The 19,407-nt window shown below is 37.6% G+C and overlaps 1 protein-coding gene and 1 long non-coding RNA gene across 4 annotated transcripts in view; one reads left to right on the top strand and one right to left on the bottom strand.

Annotated features, from left to right (window-relative positions):
• Nucleotides 1–19,407, top strand: part of ABCA4 (ATP binding cassette subfamily A member 4) — a 79,865-nt gene that overhangs the window by 13,434 nt on the left and 47,024 nt on the right. For all 3 annotated transcript variants that reach the window (XR_016469231.1, XM_090146324.1, XM_031614757.2), the window contains exons 5-14: nucleotides 120–259; nucleotides 2,358–2,485; nucleotides 7,482–7,679; nucleotides 10,485–10,574; nucleotides 10,955–11,192; nucleotides 12,121–12,260; nucleotides 13,434–13,550; nucleotides 14,278–14,475; nucleotides 17,710–17,915; nucleotides 18,673–18,849. Coding sequence is in view for 2 of the 3 variants with exons in the window: in XM_090146324.1 (XP_090002450.1) it covers nucleotides 120–259; nucleotides 2,358–2,485; nucleotides 7,482–7,679; nucleotides 10,485–10,574; nucleotides 10,955–11,192; nucleotides 12,121–12,260; nucleotides 13,434–13,550; nucleotides 14,278–14,475; nucleotides 17,710–17,915; nucleotides 18,673–18,849 (1,632 nt within the window). In the remaining variant the exon portion in view is untranslated. The remainder of the gene's footprint in view (nucleotides 1–119; nucleotides 260–2,357; nucleotides 2,486–7,481; nucleotides 7,680–10,484; nucleotides 10,575–10,954; nucleotides 11,193–12,120; nucleotides 12,261–13,433; nucleotides 13,551–14,277; nucleotides 14,476–17,709; nucleotides 17,916–18,672; nucleotides 18,850–19,407) is intronic.
• Nucleotides 7,536–9,841, bottom strand: LOC149916843 (uncharacterized). The gene is made up of 3 exons (XR_016469233.1): nucleotides 9,757–9,841; nucleotides 7,706–7,785; nucleotides 7,536–7,619 (listed from the first exon to the last, which is right to left on the bottom strand). It is a non-coding gene; the product is annotated as an uncharacterized LOC149916843 (long non-coding RNA).

The raw sequence follows: 19,407 nt of genomic DNA on the forward strand, positions 1-19,407 counted from the left end.
TTAACTTTTTCTCCTCATCCCTACCACAGAGAAAGTAAAATTTGAAACTATATATATATGAAATGTTCATAATAGTCATCAGTCTTAAATTATCATTGGTTGCCTATTTCTTCTTTCAGTCTTGCAAGAGTATATAAAGATGCTCAGAAGCTCTTACTGGAAGCCCCTGAAATCCATGACCTTGGCAGAGTTTGGGAAGAACTGATCATTATGACTCAGTTTATGGAAACAATGAGAACAAATCCTGAAAGAATTGCAGGTAATTGTTTTCTCTGTGTCCTTTAGACTACTGAATTTTGCCTTTTGAACTCCATCTAGTAATTACTATGCAGGAACTAAACTTAATATATTTCATACTTGACTGTGACTATTCTTACTGTTTGAAAAGGTAACCTAAAATTCATTAACTAGTGGCTTAAAAAAAAAAAAAAAAAAAAAAACATTTGAGAGAGAATCATCTGGCTTCTTCTGCAGCCAGCTTCCTTAAGTAATTGCAAACAAAACTCAGAATGCAAAAACATGCATGTGTCACCACCCAAAGCAAAACATGGATGAAGAGGTTTAACTAATTGTTATAGTAGAGGCAAAGGCACTGGAAGATGCAGAGGAATGAAAAGCCAGGAACGTGCTTGAATTAGGGGCATAACCCAGTGATTTAAACAGATTTTTGTTTTGAAACGTATTTGTGATGGTGATTAAAAAGCCCTTTCTGCCTTTTTTGATGATATGATTAGAGAAAACACTGCACATTTACATTATTTGCAATTCCCTTTCTTTATAGACTCCATTAATTTGTACTCAAAACAATATGTTAAACTAAAAACACTATCCTGGGAAGAAAAAATAGAACATGGACCATTAATGCTTTAAATATAGTATATGCTCTTTAAATATATAATTTGAAAATATGCTCGCAGAAATAATGACACAAAAATGGACTGGCTTTGAGAACTGTCCCATTTTCAAGTCCTTTACCACAGGAATAAATTTAAAATTAAATATTATCACCCAGCGTATATTTTTAATAAGATGCCTATAAATCATCACATACAGATGCTCCACTATCCCATCAGAATTTTCTCATTAGAAGTAAGAAAAGGTCTGTCATTGTAAGCAACAGTAGGAATATTAAAATGCAAACAAGAACCTGAGTATAATCTGAGACATGGTTTTTACATAGCCATAGAAACTAAGCCTACCTGTACAGGGAAGAAGAAAAACATGAAGTGTGATGGGTTTGCTAAAAGATCAGATCCCATCGTTTGGGGGGGTTGCCTTTGCATCCTGTATCTACTTAGCAACCAGAAAACAGAGCACATTGCTCCCAGTTCCTGTGAAATACAATGTTAATGCTGTTTTGGAAACTGTTTTTAATGTGTGTAATTAAATTTAAAAAAATAAATAATCTTTTACTTTGTTTTATGAAGTAGAAGTTGGTTCCAGAGCAAAAGTAACGAAATATGAATAGCCACTTTTATCTGTATAGAAGAATGTACTGTGTAATTAACAATATCTGTTCTGTATGTGTATACGCTGCTTTCTATTATTGCCTGTGAAAATCCTTAACAGAATATTACAGTTGCAGTGCTGAAAAATGAAAAATGACCGGATGCCAGAATTAAGACTGCTCCTTCTCTTGATTCCTTAAACCAGATTCACCTTTTGAATCCTCCTTTCTTGACCCACTCTCCCCCTTCTTCCTGCAACATTATACTTCCGCTATGCCCAGGTACCAGGAAGGGCATCAGAGAAAATACAGGAGACAGGCATCTGATAATGTTTTCAGTGTTTACTGCTTGAATGGATACATGGAAGAGCAATTGCTTCTCAAAGGAAAATAAGAAATTTTGCTTGTGAAAGATTTTTAAGGGGCTGTTTTTGCAAAAACTGTAGAATCAGGTTAAATAGATAAAATTATCAACAGTAAATGATAAACCAGTGTAAGTGTAAAGGACTGACTGAAATTATTTACGCAAGGCCCAGCAGAAGGGACTGTAACACTAACAATAATAGCATGCTTCGATCTGAACATGTGAAATAAAGCAGAGAAAAAGCAGAGACTTTCAAACACAATTAGGTATGCTATCAGTACGTCTATTTCTGAAGTCCTACTCTGAAGCATCTTTGAAGAATCAGATGTGGAGAGTTCTAGCAGTGAGTATTTTCTGATAAGCATTCCCTACCAAAATATTAAAATTATTTTGAATTTCAAAAGTAGTTTTGGACCCCATTAGTCACTGGTAAGTATGTGAGCCAAAATACATAATTTTTTTTCAGGTTTAAACTAGGATTTGAGATGCCCTTTAACTTCCTTTATCTGGCATTTCACTTATCCCTGTCCTCTTTTCTTTATCCAGGAAGAGGAATAAGAATTCTAGACATTCTGAAAGATGGGGAGACTCTCACTTCCTTCTTACTGGAAAACCTTGGCCTTCCTGATGCAGTTGTTTTCCAGCTTGTTAATGCTCAAGTGCGCCCTGAACAGGTGGGTGGAGTACAAAAGCTACCAGTTACCTGCCTAAAATACAGCCTCTTGAGTTGTATGTGCAAAGTAGCTTCAGTGGGGACTTCACTCTATATATCCGCTTTAGTGGCTGCATGTTTTTTATGGACCTAGAAGAAGGCATTTTGTCTTGACTGTTTTAAACTAAAAGAGGGATGGTTTAGATTAGATGTCAGGGAAAGTTTTTCACTGAGAGGATGCTGAGATGCTGGAACAGGTTGCCTGGAGAGGTTGTGGTCCCTGGAGTTGTTCAAAGCCAGGTTGAATGGGCAACCTGATCTAGTACTTGATCTAGCAGTTGGTAATCCTGCCTGTAGCATGGAGGCTGGAGCTTGATGATGTTTGGGGTCCCTTCCAACCCAAATCATTCTGTGATTCTATGGATATTTTGAATATGCATTAAATAGAGGTATTTTGTTTGATGCCATCATTGCTCCTGAACAGCTAGATGTTAAGAAATGATATTGACAAGTAATGCATATGTCCTTTAAGACTTCTCAAAAGCATAAGGTAGTTGTTCAGTTTTTTGGGGACAACACCTCTGATGATTAACAGCAGAAAACAATCTTCAGGCTCCTAATTTAATGTTTAAATTCTCTGCCCCAGTGCCAGGAAAGTAGCATGCTGACCTTAGGGGTGGGAACGTAAAAGCAGACCCATTTTTTTTGGATTCCAGCTAAATAACAAACCCACTCAGAAAATTCACTGTGAAAACTGCAGGTCAGATCACTCCTGTAGCAGCTAAATGGTGGATTGTGTTTGACCAAGTCCAGGCTGTCTCTGCAACTCTGTGTACTGGTATGTGGGAGTCGAGGGGAATGTTGTATTAGTGAATGAATGTTGCTGAATCAGAACTCTGGAACTATTTCTACACTGTGTTAGTGTGTGGGTTGAAACAAGTGAATAACTGAGGCTCAAAACTCAATTCTTTTTCATCATCACATAAAACACAAATGCTAGAACTGTGCAGCCAAAAAGGGAGGAGATTAATGATCTTGCATTCAGTGTCTTTTGTGCCCCACAGATTCCAGATAGTTTGACTGGCTGCCAGATTTCTTATCTGCTGTATTCTTGATTAGTATCAAGAGAAGACCTCCCCACTCCTCACTTGGTCATGAAGCAATACCACAAGACCATACCATAGCCAGCAGTGTCAGTTGATACATCCAACTTGCTTTTACATCTCTGTATCCGTGAAGACAGCAGAAAATTGTTTCCTTGCAGCTTCTGGCAAGACGAATAAATACAGATACACACTGTTGGGCTTCTTTTTCCCTTTTCCTCCCTGCTGCCCCTCCTCTTCTACATAAGAATTCTGCTGCACCAGGGGAACTGTGTGCTGTTGTGTGCTATATTAGCTGCCCAATGGCTTTCATTCATCTGCTGTTGAAAATCCTTTAGCTGCTAATGTAGGCAGGACTGGTGTTTTCAGCACCATCTCTGGAAGTATTCTCAAGGCGTGCTGGAACATACTGTCCTGCTGTATTCTCTGTGCTGCTGTAGAAAGAGATGCTGTTCTTTTTATACTTGGAATTTAAAAAAAATGAACATCAGTTAAAGATGAAGCTGGCAGAAATCTGGTATTAAACACCACTTTCATTGTTCCGCGTGATGTTTTCTTGTTAACGGTTATCACAGGTGTATAAGGTTGTCTCAAAGAGGCTGATTTACAGCTGTGAGGAAAGAAAGTGCCATGAATACTTTCTCCAAGAGCAATGGAATGAGGAAAACCTGATCTCATGGTTCTCAAAAGACCCTAAGAGAATTATTTTTAATAGAAATTGAATACTTACTCTGCTATGGGAAATAAGTCACAATTCATAAAATCATAGAATGGCCTGGGTTGGAAGGCAATTCAAAGATCATCTAGTTCCAACTTCCCTGCCATGGGCAGGGTTTCCATCCACTAGATCAGACTGCCTAGAAACCCGTCAAGCCTGGCCTTGAACACTGGCAGGAAAGGGGCACCCACAACCTCTCTGAGCAGCCTGTGCCACTGCCTCACCACTCTCTGAGTGATGAATTTCTTCCTGATATCTAGCTTAAATCTCCCCTCTTTCAGTTTAAATCCATTCCCCCTTGTCCTGTTGCGATCTACCTGTGTAAAAAGGCAGTCCCCCCCTGCTTGTAAGTTCCTTTTAGGTATTAGAAAATGGCAATAAGCTTTCCCCAGAGCTTTCTCTTCCCCAGGGTAAACAATTGTCTCTCAACGTTCCATCATAGAAGAAAAGCTCTGGTCCTCTGATTGAATTTGTGGCCCTCCCCTGGACTCACTCTGACAACTTTGCATCCTTCTTGTGCTGGTTCCTGGGCCTGGATACAGTACTCCAGATGGGGCCTCAGTCACCTCCCTCTCCCTGCTAGCCACCCCTCTTTTGACACAGGCCAGGATACCACTGGCATTCCAGGCTGCAGGAGCACACTGCTGGCTCATGTCCAGATTTTCTTATAGATCTTATTGATAAGACCAGCCCATGTGACTTGCTCATGGTTCGTTCCGGTCAAAGTCTCAGAGCTGTGACTGGAATACAGATCCGTAGTTGGCTTTAGTCTTTACCATAATACCTCATCTCCAGTTCTTCATGCCATTCCACACTGCCTGCATATTGCTAGATGCCCTTTCTCCTTGGCTGGAATGGAATAGAGCTGACTGAGCTAAAAGCAAGCTGAGAGCTTGTTTACAAGATCCTGATTGCTGCCAACAGCTGGCTGCAGATCTAGGTCCCAGCTGCCTGGGAATGCAGGAAATGACACACAGAGCTGAAAACTAAACCTGATCAAACAGGCAACTAGCTGAAATAATAATTTGGACTTCATTTCTTTAGACAAACAGTGACACACTGATTAAAAAAAAAATGTATTGAGTTTTTCCTCTGAGGACCTGTTTTTTTGAGTCGTTCTAAGATAAGCATAAGAGACTGATGTTAAACACAATAAGTTCAGGAAAGATTGGCAACAACCCACCCTACCGGAAAAATTGGAAGGGCGGAGGTTTTATGTTTTTCTAAACCCATCTGTTTGTGAACATTCTTGAAATGCAGCTACTGTTTGTAAATAACCTTTCTTTTTTCTGTGTTTAATCTCCTTCAATTATGTTAACGTCACAGTTTCCTCATTTCACAAATCAAAGTAAGATTCCCGGGTTGCCTCCCTGTGCAGCTCAGCTGTATTGCAGTTTGTGTTGAATGGTAAGGACTATGCCAAGTCAGATATGCACAGTTAAAAAATGTTTTCTTTTCACATGCACCTTTCCAGAACTGTGATGTCAGTGAAAGACTTTATTTCTTCAGTCATTAGGTCAGTTAAATTCAAATGTTAAAGTTTGTGGCAGAATTGAGATGTTTTGGAGGATTTTTTTGGAAGCCAGACTCTACCTATCAGTTGCTTTTTTGCATTCTGCCTCTCTCTAACTTGTGTTAATGATGCAGCATGAATGCCCTGTTTGTGTCACTCTTCTCACAGGTCTTGGCTTTGCTGTAAAGCAAGCCTCGCTTTCTTAGCAGTGCTTGCACTTGCAGATTCCCCTGTAGCTGAAACTGTGTGGTGAAAAGACACTGAGGACACACATCTGTAATTTAATTTTTAAAAATTCATGATCTAGTATGTAGACTATCGCTTACTGACTAGCATAAAGTACTTGCTGTGCCAAGTACTTCTACTTATGGAAGAACATTCACTTGCAAAGAGCCTGTGCTGACTGGACTGATTATTTAGACTGTACGTATTTGCAAAGACCAAGCAGTGGTGTAAAGGATGAGGAAATTGATGGAGGTTAATTTAATTACTGCTGTGCACTTGATTTCAGGTGTCCTGTTTTTTAAAATTGTATTATGTTAGAACTCTTCAAGGATTTGTTGCTGTACTCATGCTCAGACTCCCTAGTGTAAGTAGAATAGATTACACTGATACACATTTATATGCAGGGATGATAGGGACAGTACCTGCCAGATTTCTAGGAATTTGCATCTCTTTTTTTGCACTGTCATTATACACAGTGTGTGTGTAATACAGGTATATTTTTTGTAGTCTGAAAGTGTTTGTCTTCATGGTAAGACTTAGAGCCATCATGGTGTTGTAAGGAATAAAGTTCACAATTTGTACTATGGAAGAGATGGACAGAGGATGGGAGCTTTAGTTTTTATGGGCAATTCCCAGTGCTATATTTTATTATATTACTATGTATTCTGTTCACTATAAAGCAAGCAGATTTTAATGTCAAACTTCCAAGCGTATTCTGTTACAACAATAAAAATTCCAGGTACACTGATTTCTGTGCGGTTACACTTTATTTACATTGGTTTAACTATAAACTACTCCCACTCATTAAACACTGGAGAATTTTTTTTATTTTCTGTTCCATGTTTATATTAGAAATTGAAATAAGTATGTTGGGTTTAATTTAATGTAAAATGGCTTTGTAAAGTTTGGCTGTATGCCTGTACACAGTGGCAATGAATAATGCTGTGTGGAAGCATTAGGGTGGGAATAATCATAACTGAAATAGAAAAGTGAAGGAAATCAAGCTTAGGAACTATTGAAATTACCTTTTTCTTTTAGGTCAGATGATAACAAAACTATAACCAGGGTAAACAAAAAGTAGGGTTGTGTGGCACATTTGGTTAGTCCTGGAGCTTGCTTGCTTTCAAGCAAGCAAAAGCTTAACCATAAGAATAAGTGGCATCGGCATGTCCTCAGGCATGCTTATATGCCAGAAAGTAAAGAAAACTCATTAGAAGGATGCAATGAAAGGAGGAATCTCTAGTGAAAAGAAAAGTCTGTCTGAAGGTGAGGTGATCTAGCATACCACAAAATGAAGGCTGTTGAAGAATTAGTGTTTGCTCTGACCTCATCTTCGTGCCATTCATGAAAATATTAGTAAGTGCTGATATCAAATGTCCATTTTTTATAAATCTCTAATTGTTCCTGCGCAGGTCTGAAGATTTCATGAAATTAAATAATATATTGTTTTTGATTGCAGTTTGCTTTTGGTGTACCGAACTTGACGCTGAAGGACATTGCTTGTAGTCAGATGCTCTTGGACCGCTTTATTATCTTCAGCAGCCGAAGAGGCCTCCCTTCTGTTCACAAGGCTATGTGTGCTCTCTCCCAGGAAGGCCTACAGAGAGTAGAAGATGCCTTATATGCAAATGTTGATTTCTTTAAGCTCTTTCAGCTGGTAAGTACTAACACAATGATCCTCACCTATGTGGTACTTCACTGAACTTTGACAATTTTCTTCATAGTGCATCACCAGTGTTGCAGTGGTCTTTGTTCACTTGTCACTGCAAATGTGTGATTATCAATGTAGGATTACTAGCCTACCATCAGCAGGAGCAGTAGACAGTTTGGAACATACTATAGGAGATAACAGAAATTCTCCATACCACAGAACTAAAAGAACCAAATTTTAAAATCAGTGTTTGGAACCTGACCTTCCCAGGTTGTGTAACAGAACAGAATGCAGCACAACCTACTCAGTCCTTATTAGGGATCTGAAATAACCCCAGCCATTCCATCCTGTCTGCTTCATCGAGCATGGCAGAACTTTACTATTATGGTCAAAGCCATGGTGCAACTTGAATTACAATACCTATACAAATCATTTTTTTTGTTTTGTTTTTAAACAAGTTCTACTGGCCTTAATCACACTTGCTACAGAAGCTTTTCCTCCTATTGATTTTTGTTGCCCTTCTTTGTGTTGTTCATATTTCTACTGTGTCCTTGCTGTAAGTAAACCACAACTGCAGCCAGAGTTCAATATCCATGTATCGTGGAGATAAATACATGATGATATAATGATATATATTTGGAATTGCTCTCTGTTCTTTTCTTGTATAATCTAATATTCCCTGGTGCTTTCAGAGTACTAATTGTAATGATTCCAAGGTCTCTTTCCATGATAGTCCGTCACTGTGTGTGTATTCAGCGTTGGTTTTCCCCAGGTTTATGACTTTGTATTTTGCAACACTACATTTATTTTGCTGTTTTTTACTATGTAACTTATTATCATGAGATCACCACTTTGGCAGCTTGCTGTATACAGCAGGTAGTTTGTATTATGCAGATTCTAAATCTAAAGAATTCTGAAGAATTGATTTGACCTTGCTGTCACAGCAGAGTAGTATCATGATTAATTTAGCATGGATTTAATTCAGCTTTGTGTTATTCAGAACTGGGAACAGGGACTGCTTTTGTAGCATTCGTGGTCATTTATTATGCCTATGTGATTTTGCCAGTCCTGTTAGGAATCCGTGGTCAACTTTTGACTATTTTTCATTTCTAAATATATGCACAGATATTTTCACATATCTGATGCTCGTTGGAAGTAGCAGAGAGTTAGTCCTACAATACTTCCCAGGTACATTTTCAGCACTTAAGGATTTCCTTAAATACACTGCACTGCCCAGCTTTAGGATTAAGCTGCTAATGTAATTATTTTCTTGTCATGTTAAATAAAATGGAAATATGAGATTTGATGAAGAAGTTGTCTATGTTTAAACAGAAATAGACTTATGTGGGGAATGGGAACATAAACCCAAAGCCAAAATCTGGACTTGTGAAAGGCTGGGTCTTCAGGTGCTGTTTTATGCTCTGATACGTCACTACAAGATCTGCCTGCCAAGACTTCCCCTCAGCATTGAAAGGCTATCCATAGCCTGGTTCCCAGCAGTTTTAGTGTGTGCTTAAATGTAAAGAGAAGGTCGATCTTTTCATGATGCCTAGCACAATGAGAAATCAAGTTGTTAGAAGCTTTCCGACACTCCTATCATTACAGTTGCTAAATAATTTTAATGTATTTGTGTTTTTTTTCCCCTTCTTCTTTAAACTCCTTAAACATATAAAAATAAAATTCTTGAATACTTTACTGCAATTTTGGGAGGAGATAAGCAGCTCTTAACTAAGCAGAGACACGGGTTGCTGAAATAGTTGCTTTGGAAAGCATCAGTACGTGCACTTGATATGTAATTATACTAAGTGTAAATCTGTACTGAGTTTTGTAGGGAGAATGAGTTTTGTTAGAGCTTTTTAATTTAAACTTATGCATTAGATAGATTGGTGCATTCAAAATCCTAGATGATTTTCTACACTGTTATACTGTCAGTCTCTCTGTACTTCCTGGCCCTTGGGCTACAGCTGTCAAGCATAATCAACCACTGTCATGGTTTCAAGCGCAAATTAAGATAAGGAAAGAATACATTTACTACAAATGGTAAAAGAATGTAAGATAATCCTAACAGAGAGACAATTAATACCTCAATATTAACACAGTATGGGAGAGAGAGAAAGGCTACGACTGTGCTGCTTGCTGAGCTGCCAAAATCCAGAAGTCTCTCATCCCCGTCACCTGGAAACAGATGCAACAATGTAAGCAAAGTAGTATATGACAGCATGCTATGTTGTCACCTGTTTCTTAGACAGCTAGTGATAATTAAAGTGTAAACTCCTGGCAGTAAGGCCGTTTGCTCAGTCTGCAGGAGCCTGGAAAATCAATGGTTTCTACCAGATCTTACAGACAGTAAGAACCAGTCTTGAAAATCAGGAGCACTTGCAGGTACTACCAGCTAATTCTCCTCAATGGTAAGCAGTGGCCTCCTGAATGAATACTTGATAAATTAGAAAGCTAACAAGAGTCTTTACATCACAGTAGATGAATAGTGTCCGAGAAGAAGCTTCTCATAAATGGCTGTTGCATCATTCCTTATTTCTGCACCTCTTGGTGTGGTGAGATTAGAAAAGCAAAACATACCAAGCTATACTTTCAATGGATTGTGACTTTTTCAGCCTCATGATACTAAGACCACTCACTCAGCCTGGAGTCTATGTGAAGGTAATGGTTTTGTGGACCAACAAAACTGTCTAGACAATGTTCCAAATAACTCACTGAACTAGAGTTGCCATTTGGATTTTCTTCTCTTACCGTATTAGCTGTTGTCATTTATAAACTATTCAAAACACATCTGTATTTCTCATGTATTTGCAGCTTCCCACTGTGTTGGACAGAAATTCACCAGGTGCTGACCTCAGATCTTGGGGGAAGGTGCTATCTAATGTTTCCCAAGCAGTACAAAAGGTAAGTGGTCTAATAATAGAAGGCATCACTTTTCTGAGTGATGTGTAGTCTTTTATCTTTTATTCTATTAATTCCCATTACCTGCTTTATCAGAAAGAAAACAGAATTATTTGGGAAGAGATGCTTTCTTAGAAATTCATTCTTCCCTCATCACAAAATAAATATGGACATAAGCATTAGCAATTCTGGAGCATATTGATTTATTCAGAATAGACATGAAAGAACAAGAGCTGAAAATGGTGCCTGTTAACAGCACAGAGATGAAATGGTCAGATTCTGACTGCTTCTAGACTTTACAAGTCTTTGCACAATGGAGATCTCTCCAAATACTTTCTTCCTTTGAGGGTTGCAATTAACAAAGAAATCTTTTTTTACTGCAGCTAGCCAGGAAGCAAAGTGTTCAGGACCTTTTAATGGTTTTGCAACCATTTGTACAAGATGGAATACCAGAATCCTTAGGCCACTTGGTGAGCTCCCTTTCTGATCTCTTCTGTGGCTACCCAGAAGGAGGTGGATCCAGAGTGCTTTCTTTCAACTGGTATGAAGATAACAACTACAAAGCTTTCCTGGGGATTGATTCCACAAAGAAATCCATTTATCTTTATGATAATACAACCAGTAAGTTTTTCCACCAAACCATGATAGATACTGTGGACATATGCAGTGTATGTTAGAATAACACTATGGCTTTTATAAAATAATGCTTTAAAGCAGTTGATTTGAGAAATTAGATAAAATAATTTTACTTGCAGTTGCAATAGAAAAGAAATCAAAGAAGAACCAACTTTATTTTTTCTGCTATTCAGTATTTTATCTCTTTATTGACCTCTTTAATTTTCCATTCATCTTTTTTTTTATATGAGATCACACACTATTTTTGTTACATATATAAGTTTTTTGTTGTATTATATTTGTCTGTTCCTTCTGGTACGACTGATATGTTTGTGTGGTTGCAAAGTAGAGGTGAGCATTTTACCAGCTGAGAGAATTCTAAATGCTACTATCTGTGTTGATACTTGACCATACTTATGTCTGAAGTTTCACAAGACCAGTAGAAGACCCAGTATTTCCATTTCCTTAGCCAGGGAACAGGGAAGTTGCATTCTGACTGCAAAAATAATTTATAATGCAGAAGTAAAATTGAAATGCTTATGTAAAAATGTTTAGTTCTAAGTTCATTGCAAGATCAAATTCTGAACTGCTGAATCTCCAGTCCTTAAGTTTATTCTGTGAAAGAATTAATGACTGATAGGAGAAAGAAAATAGTTCCATATCAGAATCAATTACCATAGTAAGGAGTGAAACAATATGAAATTTGTTTGCTATCCTCTACTCTCTGATGTCTACTTTGCAACTATAAAATCTACTTTCCAATCTTCTTCATTTTTATAGACATTGTAGTTCTATTATTACAAAATGTGCTTATCCTATTCAGTTCCATAATACATTTAGCTGTCCATATTGCCAGCAAAAAGCCCTGCAGGATGTTATATATGGTAAAATTTAAGGAAAGTTACATAAAGACTATTTGTCTTTCTGTTTTTAGCACCCTTTTGCAATGAGTTGATTCAGAACTTGGAATCAAACCCTTTAACCAAAATAGCCTGGAGTGCTGTGAAGCCCCTGCTGATGGGAAAAATCCTCTTTGCTCCCAATTCACCTCCTGTACAGCAAATCATTAAAAATGTAAGGAATTAAAAACTATATGCATGTGTATTTCTAAAAAAATTGCATTCTAAGAAACATACTTTGAAAAACAGTCAACCTAATCATATTTTCTTCAGGAACTCCTCTTGTTCTGAGAATCGTTAGAAGAGGACTGGTTACATTTCATTAAAAACAACAACAACAAAACAACAACAACAACAACAACAAACAAACAACAACAACAAAAAAAACAGGAGGCATGTCTTCTCTAATTCATCATGCCTTGGCCCAAACTACTTTTTCCAGCTCAAGTAGCCTTTTTTATGGCATGTTCCTATATTTGCATTGACTAAAATTGTAATATTTATATGTATGTAGATTGCTCTGAAAGTAATACCTTCTGTACCTTCTGTTTATTTCCATGGAAAGTGCAACAGACTCAAAGAGCACGATAAAACTGTTTAATAGAGTAAATTCTCAGCTACAAAATGCTGTTTTTCAACAGTCATTGCCATTAGCTGATTTGCACAGCTGAGCTGATTGAGATGTTTTTCATTTCTTGGTGTTACATCTGTGAATGGCCTTCCAGAACATGGCTTGTCTTTCATGTCACTGTCACAACTGCTGAAATGAACCATACAACACCTTATTGAGCCGACATCCACTGTTTGTTTCCATAAATGTTTAGCAAGTGGCAATGAATGTCAATGGGTGCAACTTTTTCAACATGGCAACACACTTTTCTTCATACAGGCTTCCATGTCAGACACCATTCTGTCAGACTACCTCTCTGCTGTGACCTTGATATAAATGCTCAAATTAATTTCACCCAGCTTTAGGGTCTCAGCTGAAGAGCTCTGTTCCAGAGCCCAGGCTCTAGCTACAAAATAGAGGGAAATAGTTAAGGGAAAAAAAACAAAGAGGAAATCCATTCAACCTAAAACCTGAGTAGTTAAAGGAATTGAAGATAAGTGGGGTTAATGTGGGCTCGTTTGTTTGTTTTGTTTTTTTTTCATTACAAGAACCAAGAAACATCCTAAGTGACTTAGATTCCAAATGGATTTTGTAAATTCCCTTTTCTGAGGAATATTTGTTTTATTAAGTACACATTTGTAAGTTAGAGGTTTCACTGTCACTGAATGCCTGGATTGTAAATTCTGTGTGTTTGTCTCTCTTGCATTCTAAACATTCTTTCCTGTTGATTCTCTTCAGGCGAACTCCACTTTTGAAGAACTTGAACGCCTCAGACTGTTGATCAAAGCTTGGGAAGAAGTAGGACCTCAGCTGTGGTTCTTCTTCCAAAACAGCCTGCAAATGAATATGATCCGTGTATGTTATAACTTAGCAGGAAGCTTCAGTAAGAGCAGCCTTTCACCATCCTATATTTTTATTAAGCAAGAAGATAAATATTGCAGAAGGTTTGTCTGGAAGCACAGCCTTTGCACAAGGAATCAGTTGCCTTTAAGGTTGCTGGGATGCTGGCTGAGCTTGGTTTAAAGCCTACTCCTAAATGTATTACAGAGACTCTGGCAACCTCAGATTAAGGCACTCTTTTCAGTATGATAATGATTTCTTAATAAAGACAGTAATTACTGCTTTCTAGCTTCTGCAAAATGTCCTTCAAAACACCCAAGTTGATTTTCTAGAGTTCTACATAGGGAAAGAAAGCAGTAGAACCATGTTTTACCTAGACCCAGCAATTTTTACTGCCTGAGGAAATTGCTTATTTCTTCCCTTAGATCTGATTTTGATCAGCTGCAAGTAATATCTGTGATTGAAGTCCATAAAGCAGTTTATTTTAAATAAAATGTATGTTTTTCCAAACTTCTTTTCCTATCATATTAGATATTTATTACATTTATCCTCTTGCTTATAGGGGAAAAAATGCAATTAGTATTCAAGGATATATTCCTTCTTATCCATTCTTCATTCCTTACCTCTAGTTTGGCTATACATTTACCCATTTATAAAATTCCTTTCTTAACATACCCTTTTGTACTACTTCGCAGTTCAGAAAGAGCTGTGAAAGTGAAGCTGTTCCAATATGTTTCCTCAGGACTCTCTGAAGCACTCTACAGTGAGGGACTTCCTGAACAGTCAGCTGGGTGCTGAAGGCTTAACTGCTGAATACATTATCAACTTTCTCCACAATGGGCCTCCAGGGAGTAGGGAAAAGGGAATGGTGGATTTTGACTGGAGGAACATATTTGGTGCTGCAGACCAAGCTCTGCGTTTGCTCAGTCAGTATCTGGAGGTAAGGGCATCTCTCTGTCTGCTGGGAATCCTTCTAGAGAATATCTTGAAGCAGGATAGACAGTACCTCGGATCTGTGACAGCAGAACAAAAAAAAGCAAACTTAAATTTTACAATCCCTTAATCCTGCATTCAAAGTGTAAATTGAATGTCTGAATGTGCTTTGGGGCTGAAAAGCAGAAAGTGCTTTTTTCTTTAGGGAAAACTGCATTGTTGTGTTTTGTTGTTGTTGGTTTTTTTAATTTTATTTTTAATGACTACCAGACTGCTATTTTCAGCAAGGACAGGACTAGAGAAGCTAATAGTTCTTTGGAAATTCCCAGTACAGGATTTTGAGAACCTGATAAAACAAACGGAGTTCCTACTTGTTTTGTAGCCACTTCTGACAAGACATCTGTCTCTTTCCTGGAATCTCTTCATCCATTTTCTAGGAGTGCTGCATTTTTATAGGCTTTTTGAGAGTCACAGTACAGAAAGTGACATGAAATTTCATTATGTAAATAAGGAAATGCCAAAAACATAGATGAAAATATGTAGCTATTCAGAAAATGCTTTGGAATATACTTTTTATCAGGCTACTCTAGCATGGACAGTGTAACTTACAGATGAGTTTGTCAAACTCAGATTAGTAAGTCTATAAAAATAAAAATATAAAAGTGATTTAAAAAAATTAGATTTCTAGAGGACTGAGCAAACTACTGCATCCATTCCTTTCCAGAGCCAGGTAAGTGACATAAGGAATTATATTTTTCCTGTATCTCTCTGATATTAGGTAAAAACGTGTTTGGAACTGGACCTGAGATGGCATGGATTCCTGCTGAGTTAGATAGAAGAAATGCCGACTCTTCTTTGTAAACTTAAGAAATTAGACAAAATTAGTGGAGCCTGCTATGCTGTAGGATTAACACTGAAAGTTTAAAACACTGTTGCACTTGGCCATAATACACAAAATTTAGCACCTCTTATCTGAGGTTTGGAGTCTTTAAAGAGCTTAATTATCTCATACAGTATCTGAAAGGATAGTTAATAATGGTTAAATGGCTAAGCCTCAAGCTCACAAAGAAAGCTGATACTAATTGTAGGCAACAGGATCAAGCCTAGCCCTGTTGATTTCTATCTAGTTCAAACTAAAAGAACCCATGTAAGAAGGCAGGACCTTAAGGTTTGTCTGCCTTCTTAAAGCTGTTGTAATAGAGGGCAATAAAGCTTTTGCACAAAGTTCTGCTAATTCTTCTGATGATGTTTAGCATCATATTAGCAAAAGTATTTCTTATTTAAACTGAGTGAGATATATTGCTTCAGTACAGATCAGTAGTGCAATATCCACAGTACTGGGGCAGTTACTGTACTTGGTAGTAGATCTTAGTGTCCTAAGCTCATTGTAACAAGCTAATACTTTCAAGTCTGCTGTTTACACTAAGTTACTAGCATTTGGAAATGTTTTCACACTGTACCAAGCACAATGGGAACAAATAGCTCCTTTTCAGGTTCAGCCTACCTCTCACCAGGGTATACAGTGAGGGTAATGTGCTGCCAGAAGTTATCCTTGGAGTTTCCAGATTCGTGTGGTACAGCTGAGAATCTTAGAAGTTATGCAGTAGCTGTTTATTCGCACCACCCCAAGAATTTCTTGTCACTCCCTTTGATTACGTTAGGCTACAGAACAGACAAACTCTTTGTGAGGACTAAGCACCTCTTAATACACACTAATTTCTGTTTTAATTTTCTAATCCTGTTGTTGATATTTAACTTTGGTTTTCCCATCTTTTTTGGGCCATTTAAAATTGTTAAATGTTTATTGGTTTAAGATAGGAAATAAATCTTTACAAGTGGAAGATGAATCAATTTTGACATAACAATGTTTCTAAAGGCACAAGCTCTGTTGCAACGTACTGGGAAAAAAAAGCCTAGCTAGAGAACGCAGCACTTGTTTTGAATGCAATTCATGTTAAGGGAAAGAATTCCAGATTTTGTCTAGGAGACTACAATATAAAATCTCTTTTCACTTCAAAGGAGCTGTTATTGCAACACTAGTATGTCAGCTTGTATTCTTGCACAAGTTTTTCTTTCATTCTGCTCACAAAGAAAACCCATAAGCACTTGTGTTTTCTCTTTTGAATCTTTGCTGCTTCCTTGACTGGACACCTGGGTAAGAGTCTGTACTGCTTCTCAGTCTAGTCCAGACACTGTACATTCTGCAGTGAAAGGTCATATGAATGACCCTGTAGTTATGTTCCACGGTAAGAAAGAAGTGGAAATTATCCATGCCTAGTGTCTTTGCAGGCTATTAGTTAAGTAAAACTCCTAAACAGTACTAAGAAGCCAGTTTGAGACGAAGAAGAGATTCCTTTTTGATGCTAAATTTAATTATTTTTTTCTAATTTACAGCTTAATTAAGCAAGGCAATGTTTTGTTACTGTATCTGTAGTAGAGTCAGTAATATACCTATAAGATATTCATTAGCCTAAGAAGCCAAATAGTGTGTTGCTCATGATTCCCTCAAGCCCTGCAAGGACTAGAACAGGATGGGGGCAGCATCCTTTTTGTCCAGAGGGCTGGGTTTTTTTCCTCAACTGTACGTTGAGGACATTGGGTTAATCAGACAGATATTATCAGACCAGACAAGAGATGCTAGGAGGATTTATTAATGCATTTGCTTTTAATTGTACTGCTTCCCTGGTTTCAAAAGGCTTCCCCGTTTAATTCCCAAAACTCTCTCTGTGGGTGCTCTGCAAAGCAGTAAAGGAAATGTCATAGATGAGATGTCGAGTTTAGAAACTTATTGCCATAATGCGTGAGTAAACTCAGTCCTTACCCTTCTGTAAATAGAGAAATGTCTTGATTGTAAATGGGATTGAAAGGAGGGATTTTAGCATTCTCTGCTCTTTATAGGAAGATCCTTACTCTTACAAGTTGTTTGCAAATAATGATACAATTTTTTAGGTTGAAAAGGACTCCTGAGATCATTTAATACAGCTCTATTTGTCAGTACAGTGTCAACTAGAATAGGCTGCCCAGTACCATGTCCAGATGGGTTTTGAATATCTCCAAAGATGGAAACTTTGCATCCTCTATGGACATTCTCTTCCAGTATTTGTCCACCCTTGCAGTAAAATGGCAGCTACTTCATATGAAACTATCTACCTCTTCTATTGTCAGCCACTCATATTTGCTTTAATATATAACTCTTGCTAGCTTATTCCAATGCATTTGTCATCTTTGTCGTTATTTGTAGTGCTTGACTCTGGATAAATTTGAAGGCTATCATGACGAAACCCAGCTAACTCATCAAGCTCTTCATTTACTAGAGGAAAACAAATTCTGGGCTGGTGTGGTTTTTCCAGATATAGACCCTACACAAAAAACTCTTCCACCGCATGTGAAATACAAGATTCGGATGGACATAGATGCTGTGGAGAAAACAAACAAAATCAAAGATAGGTAGGTAATGATTCCTTCTTGATTATTCCTGTTTATCATGTGAGTATAAGCAATACAAGGACATTAAAACTTGCCTTGGATACATGCATGAAATTCAATTGTATTCACCAGTATTTAGTATGTAATGCAGAGCAGAATCCATCTCTACTTACCAGGTTCTAACACAAGTGGTATATCACTCGTGCAGCCATCAGACCAGATAGTGGGTAGGTGCATGGATATATGGCAAAGGGAATGACTGTGTTCAGAATCTGTTCGTTAATCTGCTGCAAGATGTTAACTAGCACTATTACAGAGAAAAGTGAACAAGGCAGAACCACATGAATTATGATCCATCTCTCCTCCACCAGGACAGCAAAACTTCTCTGCTGTATCTCCTCAAATGCCTCCACATAGAGGTCTGATGACTGAAATCTAAATGTTTCAACTTAATGTCTAAGGATAGTATGTTACAAATAGTTATTTCTATTCTAAAACAATTACTCTGCAACATGATTTATTTATGCATATTTTTGTGACAAATTACTATTCTGTGTAAGTATAGAGAAAATTAAAGGAAACAAAAGAATATTATAGGTTATAAACTTTGTCAGTCAATGTGGTCTGACAAACCAAACTGGAAAAGGCAACTATGAGCAATGCCCCCAACAACTTCAGTAGCTAAGATTTTTTTCCTTTTTTATTTTTTTCCTTAAAGATACGTTTTTTCCTTAAAGCTACATTTACCCAAATGATTTCCATGTGAAATTTTTTTAAGGTATTGGGATCCTGGTCCAAGAGCTGATCCTGTGGATGATTTACGTTATATCTGGGGAGGCTTTGCATATCTCCAAGATATGATTGAGCATGGGATTATAAAGACCCAGACCAACACTGAAGTGCCACAAGGAATTTATCTTCAGCAAATGCCATATCCATGTTTTGTGGATGATGTGTGAGTAAGAGCAGTTTATTGTTTCAATTCTGATGACTAGTTGATGTGATGGATGCTGTAAGACTCCCAAGCACCAGTTCTAACTCTACTCCTAAGGCATATATGCAAGAGCAATAACTGAAGCATAACTGAATTCGTTCTTTTCCATATCCCTCCATAACCCAGACTCCAAAAGCCACCTTTGCCAAGTGTCCACCTCTAACCCCAGTCTAGCCTTTGCAACCGTGCAACCAGTGTCCTGACCAAAAATGAGCAAAAAACACTGCCCCCGTAATAGCAAGAATAAATAACTAATCAACTTTGGGGTTTTGTTTGTTTGTTTTCAGTTTATGTTTCCAGACAATAGTAATAAAATAAAGTAAGCTTTCATACTAATTACAGCTGATTACACACACTAATTAAACACTAATTACAGCTCATTGTCAGCATGATACCAAAATAAAATGCTTAGGTACCTAAAAAAGTCAGTCCTGGATCTATCCCTGGGTATTAAACAGGATCCAATAAAAACATTATCTTTCTGAAAGTTTTTAACTAACTCTAAAACTGAACAGCACC

This window comes from Phasianus colchicus, chromosome 9 (assembly GCF_987193195.1).
Source record: "Phasianus colchicus chromosome 9, bPhaCol1.hap1.1, whole genome shotgun sequence".
Classification (NCBI taxonomy): domain Eukaryota; kingdom Metazoa; phylum Chordata; class Aves; order Galliformes; family Phasianidae; genus Phasianus; species Phasianus colchicus.